General features: G+C 40.3%; 1 protein-coding gene across 1 annotated transcript in view; it reads left to right on the top strand.

The window, feature by feature from the left end:
• Nucleotides 1-3,592: 3,592 nt before the first annotated feature.
• The window catches only part of LOC137297031 (uncharacterized), a 58,021-nt gene continuing 54,037 nt past the window's right edge, over nt 3,593-7,576 (top strand). Inside the window, exons 1-4 of the mRNA XM_067828981.1 lie at nt 3,593-3,788; nt 4,746-4,808; nt 6,309-6,410; nt 7,183-7,293. Coding sequence (XP_067685082.1) covers nt 3,593-3,788; nt 4,746-4,808; nt 6,309-6,410; nt 7,183-7,293 — 472 coding nt within the window. The remainder of the gene's footprint in view (nt 3,789-4,745; nt 4,809-6,308; nt 6,411-7,182; nt 7,294-7,576) is intronic.

Genomic DNA, 7,576 nt, shown 5'->3' with positions numbered 1-7,576 from the left:
TATTGTCCTCCTAAGAAATCGACAGACAACCTGTTTCCGTCATGGCATCATTTAAGACAATTATTGTCCTCGTAGGAAATCCACAGACAACCTGTTTCCATCATGGCTGGGTATAATTATAAGACAATCATTGTCCTGCTCAGAAATCCACAGGCAGTTTTTCATGGGTGAAGAGAAATGAGCTTTGTCTGCAAAATGTAACCTTTGTTATCACAGAATCATTGAGTCTGCTTAATTTTTGAAAATCTAACTGAACATCTGAGGTGAGCTCTGAAGTTTTGCACTGATATTTATTTACAGGGTGATACTCTAACTTGTAGAGATGACTCTTTTACAGCTGTATCAATCATGACTGATGGTTTAGTATTGATTTCATTGTAATTGTTGCAATATTCAGTATTTGAACAAATGATGTTAAGTGCTATTTGCATGATTGTTACAAAGGCATTTTCTACTTGACTATGGAAATAAATAGTTTTAGTTTTTGTGTTTTTGTTACCAGGCATTGGATAAGGAAGTATGTGAATATTTTTCTTTTATTTTTCAAGCAGTTTGGAAAAATGATTGCTTTTGAAAAAACTGATCTCTGGCACCAGGGATGTGGAGTCAGCACCTTTCATGTCATTGATGAGAGAAGGCTGTGACATGTCACTCATGTTGGCATAATTGAGTGGTCTAGTAAACAGTTTGTCTGCCCAGAGATGTTCAGTCCCAGGCTGCATCATACCAAATGACGTTACCAGATGTTACTTGTTGTTGCTGCATCTGGCACTCAGGACTGCTTGAAGTCAGCTTGAACACAGTAAACTGTGAGGGGCTATCCTTGTAGAATGAGTGAGTGTGTGAATATAGTTTTACACTGCTTTTAGCAGTATAATGGCAGGGGACACCAGAAATGGGCTTCACACATTGTTTCCATGTGAGGAATCGAACCCAGGTCTTCAGCATGACGAGTGAATGCTTTAATGGGGTGAATGCCACCCCACTCCCCCCCCCAATGATATCTTGGTGGATATCTTCATGTACTCATGGATGCAGACACACTGGCATAGGTGCTTACAAAAGAAACATAAGACCGTGAATGACATTCACAACATGGTCATCTGTTCCTGGTGATGCTGAGGGAGACAACTCTTCACAAGAAAATGTTAGTAAAACCTCTGTGCCCTTGTTGATGCATGAGCATGTGGCATCTTATACAACTTTGGATCAGTTGGGTTTTGGGGTATTTTCTTACTTGAACCACCATTTGGTCTTGAAAGTATGTGTTTTGGTTTGGGTTTTTTTGTGTGTTTGGGTTTTTTTTGTTGTTGTTGTTTTGGGGGTTTTGGGGTTTTTTTGTTTGTTTTAATACAGATGGCACAGGTTGCCCAGCAAGCTAAGGCACTGCAATTTGATGTGCAGAGATGTATCCCACAGATTCCATCAGAAACTTCTGACCGCTGCTTAGGATCATAGTTCCTCCAAGCTTTAGGTTTCTCTGTAACATATAAGCATTCACCAACTCACCAAGATGGTAAATGTCACAATTCTGCACCCCTAGCCATTCTTTTGGACAAAATAATTAAGTGAGTAATTTGTTTTTTCCACCATTCTAAGCAATGTTTGACCACAATGACGGATTCCAAGAATGGGGATGCACATACTGATGTGTAGAATCAAGCCTGGATCGCTGAACTCTTTAACCACAAGACTACCACATGCAATTCCACCCCACCCCTACCCCTTAAGCTAACATATGAGAGGTCCTGTTTAACTCCAACCCAAACATAATTTTATCATTCACTTACTTTTTATATATATAGGCTCCCCAGTATTATTGAACTCATTATGTTCTATTACACGAGTCATTTCATCTTTTTGATGGAGAATCAAATTATTTGATGTCTCAAGGAGTAGATGGGCGTGTAATACACACGGTCACCAACACGCTCGTCTCAGGCTAGGCAAGCAAGTGTCTATTTTCGGATCGCATGGTCCCGGGTGACTTACGTAACATGTACAAGGATTTACACTGGACGGAATGCGTACAACTCGCATGTTAGTTTGGATTGCCTCGCCCACACACACTTAGCGCCTGAAACTGTTCGTAGTGACTAGTAACGCTTACACAATTTAGAATCAGTGAACAGATGAGCATGGAAGGGACTTTAATTTCGGACTAATGACTATTTGAACGTGACGACACTGACACGACTGACATATCCGACATTTCGTTGAGCGTCGCATTGACACTATAATTTCGGATCCTTTTTCATCTTTGCTCGGTCTGGTAGAGCGTTAGTTTGCATGGTCGTATGTACGTTGAATATTACACTACATGCCGTTAAGCTCAAAGCACGCCATTCTCAGCCACACTGTGCGCGTAGAGGCGAAGCTGACGTGCACGATACAAACTGAGCCAGCCAGATGTTGTATTTTCGGATCCTGCATCCATTGTCAGATTCGATGGTTTAGTGGACATGCCACGCAGCGATTTATGTTTAATTCGGATTTTCTTATGGTATCCGAATCAAAAGCCGGTAAGGCACACACAGCGTCGCAGGGTAACTACGATCCGAAATTAAAAATTTTGACACTCTGAAAGCACTAAGATCCGATCGATGACAACTTTCCACCCGTCATGCTGATGGATCCGATCTTAAGGGTATGTCGTGTTCCGTTTCAAAAAACGTTTCAAACCGATCAATGAGGCCTTGAGTTTTCTTTGGAAATTGCTCTTAAACAGTACGTTTTATTAGGGAGAATATATGTGACGCTACGTACTAAATAAATACTACGTAGGTACGGCAAACAAACTTTTTTGTTTTGTGTTAAACTGTTTGTGTCGCTTCCTTGCTTTCAAATTGATTTCTTACACACATGTACCTTTTCTTTGAAATAGTTACATCAACGGGATTCGTACATGTCCACTGTGAGGCTATCTATAACTTCATCTTGGTTTGTCTACTAGTTTTTCATAGTTTCTTTATTTTTAGTTGCGAAGTAACCCACTGCATTCACAAACTATATTTGAAAAATTCATCATTACATATAATAATCTTCGATTTGTTTTTACATACAATGATGGAAAAAATAATTCGGAGAATTATGGAAATACGTTTATATAAGGTATTAGCCTATTCAAAATATTCTGACAAAGTTCATTTACTCGAGAAAATATTAAAAAGGATACCTGCAGTATGTTTGTAGTCAGAAACAACCGATCGCAGTAAACGAAATTGTCACATGACCGCGCTGACGAGAGACATGTCGTTTAAATGACAGGAAAGTTTGACAACATGTATTTAAAGTGTGAAAACGCGATTTTGGCTGCTTTTAAAATTTTAACAATACGTGCTTTCTAACTTTAATAAGATTGCTTACGACACAATTTCTCGACAACAGTTTTACAACTCTGAAACTGGTGTTGGTGGCAAGTTGTTGGAACGTTCACACTCTCAAACGTGTTGTCTCTTGCCGTGTGCTCCTCTGACGTATCCATTTTCACCAAATTCGATGACGTCATGTCGACGTCAGCATGCTTGCGAGTCCTCCTGTGACGTCATAATCAGGACCCCTTCAGTACGTGGTGATCAAGTATCACGGAGCCATGGCGGAAGAAGAAGAGGATCAGTCGAAGCCGGAATCGGCGATTATGAAGACAATTCGCCTTCTCCGGTTCAGTGCTATGAAGGCTCCTGCAACCCCCGAAGCCACTAAGAGCGCCAAGATCCCAACCACCCCTTCTGCCCAACTAGAAGAGGAGCTCTACTACTCTCCCGAACTTCCCCTGCCTCCTCCAAAACGTGGGTAAAATATGATCCTAATTGCGCTAATGTCAATCATAAACAGGCGGATGGTAGGGTAGCCTAGCTTTCAGAGAATTCGCTCGTTCAGGCCGAAGACTCGTGTTCTATTCGCCACCTGGACTCAAATATGTGAAGTCCTTTTGTGGTTTCCCTGCCACGATACTGCTTGAACATTGCTAAACGTGGAATAAACGTAAACTCATTCACTCACTCATAAAGCGGCAAATTCTCTTAAATTACGTCCTTTAAACTCTTAAAACTGGCCGAAAAAGGTTTCCTTTGACTTTTCAGTGACGTTCGTATTTCATATAGACTGTACATTCATTTGGGAATGACTTCTAAAAAGACAATTCAAGTAGAAAGAACTATTGCAATAAATAATAAGTGCTGTACGCAATTTGGATCCAATGATAGGTGCAAACTAAGTCAGCACGCCTAAACACTCGATGCCGTTTGTCGCCTCTTACAAGCGGTAAGTGGTTAGTTAATCACACACTGAGGAGGTCGTACTTGATGTACAGCGGGTATAGAGCCCAGTGGTTAAAGCATTCAATCGTCATACCGAAAACGGGGTTCGATTCCCCGCATGGGTGCAATGTGTGATGTCCATTTCTGGTATTCCCCGCCGTGATATTGCTGGAATATTGCTAATAGCGGCCTAACTCCCATCTCACCCACTCACTCACTCACTAACTCACTCACTCACTCACTCACTCACTCACTCTGAGGTTCCTGGAAATTGTGACGTCTTCTGATAATTATTTCTAATAGTGGCACTGATCGAAATGGTTGTTGTGGTCGCAGTAGTTGGAGATTCATTTTTTGACTGTGGTGTCATGAAACAGAGACGCTTCTGTGATCCTAGCGAGAGAAGGTATTAGATGTCATTCCACGTGTAGGCCTGTCTTTCATTGACAAACAAGTTATATGTTTTGTATTATTGTGTGATTTCAGCCACTCGGACGCCGATGGGGGACTACATCGTGCCACAGGGGGGCAAACCGCTCACAAGTCTTGGTAATACACTTGAAAAGATTGTATGTGTAAGATAATCGGGTGTAAGATAATCGAGTGTAAGATAATCGGGTGTAAGATAATCGGGTGCATTCATTTCCTATGAGCCTGCTACAGGTTATATTTGCGAAGTTACTGAGACTGCGTCATATAGATGGGTTGAGATGATGAAAATGATGAAAATGATGAATTGTCAATGTACGAAATAACCGCTGGTTCGCTGGCCCGTGGCTGATAAAAATCCAGTCGGGCCAGAAAATCTCCACAACTAGTGAATTTTTAGGGTGCCGTTTTGTAAATAATATCACTCTCTCCGACTTGTCAAGTTATAATACACTTTTAAGCCATGCTGCATTCTGGTCCGATAAAAATGTTCATCGTATTATCATTTTGATAATGACTTATTTGAGCATGAAAATATTCAGACATGTGTTTTCATGTTTGTCTCTGATGGTGCACATGTATTTTACCTCTTTGTAACGTGGATTATTTTGTGAGCTAATAGCATTCAGACATATCTAGCCCAACTGACTTTTCGTACACTGAATATCATTATCATTATTTATATGATTCATTGTTGCGGTGTTACTGATACAGCATCATATAGATGGGTTAAGATACTGACGTACCACTGTCGACGATGATGACGATGACGACGACGACGATGATGATGATGATGATGATGGTGTTTGTGATGATTGTGATGCAAATGTGATCACAAATAGGTTCAGAGTCTATTTTTGAAAAATGGATGATCGTGGCAGTCAGGCTGATAAGGCTCATTTTAAGGGCTCTTGTCTGGACAGCTAATGGGATCATCATCATCATCATCATCATCATCATCATCATCATCATCACCACCACCACCACCTCCTCCACCACCATCACCACCATCACCACCACCAGCATCGTCATTACTTGGGGCGTTACCATAATATTTCCTGGAGGTGATGATAACATTCAGTGATCACCGAGATGAATGTAAATAGTCAGTCACAATACTAAGAAAGTATTTTGTTGTGTTGCTTCAGGGGACCTGTCTACAGACAGAGAATATAGACATGACGTAGTAAATTATGCCTATACAGTAACATAAAATGTCAATTTGGATGTGCCAAATGTTTTGTCCAGTCTCCTTTTGTAAATATTACATATATGCATATTTCAATGGATAACCATATTCTATTGTGTATACAGTGTAAAATGATGACGACGGGCATGCAGCTCATGTCTTTACTAAATAAAGAATCGAATCGAATCGAAATGGACATTGCTTGAGAGTGCCTTTGCACAGGCCCTCGTGTCATTGCGAGGATTAAAGATTTTTTTTAAAACATAAAAAATTTGAGATGACCATCAACTTGAAACGCTTCACAGTACAATATGTCTACACTAGATATACATGTATTGTACTGTGAAGCGTTTCAAGTCGGGGATCATCTCAAGATTTTCTTTAATCGTCGCAATGACACTAGGGCCTGTGTGCCTTTGTTCCTGCTACAGGTGACCACGTGCCCGGGCCAGCGGACTACATGCCGAAGATCGACCTAACCAGGAAGTCGGCGCCTCAGTACTCACTGGTGGGAAAGACCAGGAGAGATCCACGTAAATATGTTATACCTTCCGACACTAATACGAAAAATAACAATCCACAAAAATAAAACCAATAATTACGCAAATATAAGTGATTGATTTCTTATTATATATTGGTCTCATTAGTAATATTTGATTATAAATCAGAGCTATCGGAATACTAAATGCTTTGTCTGTAGGCGTGTCTTTCATTATCATACATCACATATCATTATGTATATTGCTATTCGCGTGGGCTCGAATCTCAGACGGCGCTCTAACCAACAAAAGTGCGAGAATTTGTACTTTACTGAGAAAGTGTAATCCCAAATATATAATAATGATCGTGCATTTTTTCATTCAATGCAACAATTCCAAGATTTCATCACATTAAATAGTTTCAGCTTTTAAAAGTGTGTTTTATTATCATTTATTTCAAATTTCGTTTAGTTGTTTAAGTGTACCAGACGGCCTCTGGCCCGTGGCTAGTATAAATACAATCGGATCAGTAAATCTCCACACAAGTCCACTATCACTGGCCCAACTCGCTAGTGAATTTTGATAGGATATTTTTTAATAAGTATCAGTCTCTTCGACTTGTTAAGTCATTATACACTTTTGAAATCATGGAAAGTTATGGCCTGATACATGATGGTGTTTTATCTTTTTGTAATTTTAATAATTTAGCAGAATTTATATCATAACAACATAATTGCGAGGGTCATGTGAGCAGCAGGTATACGACATGTACACGGTGCGTCAGTGTGATACGTTGTCAATAATTTAAACGTCTACATCCTCCCAGCCAACCTGCATCCTGGTCCAGCTGATTACACGTGTGGAAGGAACCTTATCTGGAATCAAAGGACTGTCACCCTCAAGAGCAGAGTTGGCAGAAGTTACTTCGAACAGAAAGGTGAGGTACCATTATAAACAGCAGACTTATTACAGGGTCACAGCTAACTGCGTTAAAAGAGTGTTGTATCAATACTTTGATCTTTGATGTACCAAAAATAATCTTTGAGGAGACTAGGGGTCTGTGTTGACATTTATGGTGTCATCGTGCCCCATTTGGGCGTGGGAACTTTGCAAGCCACTTCGCGACACGACTGGCCACTGGTATAAGTAAGTTATTTACTCCGAAATGAGCAATCTGACAGCTTTATTCATTCGAAACACCACATCCTTGAACGTTTGCT

This window comes from Haliotis asinina, chromosome 9 (genome assembly GCF_037392515.1).
Source record: "Haliotis asinina isolate JCU_RB_2024 chromosome 9, JCU_Hal_asi_v2, whole genome shotgun sequence".
Classification (NCBI taxonomy): domain Eukaryota; kingdom Metazoa; phylum Mollusca; class Gastropoda; order Lepetellida; family Haliotidae; genus Haliotis; species Haliotis asinina.
The sequence above is the reverse complement of the archived record's forward strand: the minus strand, read 5'-3'. Positions and strand labels throughout refer to the sequence as shown.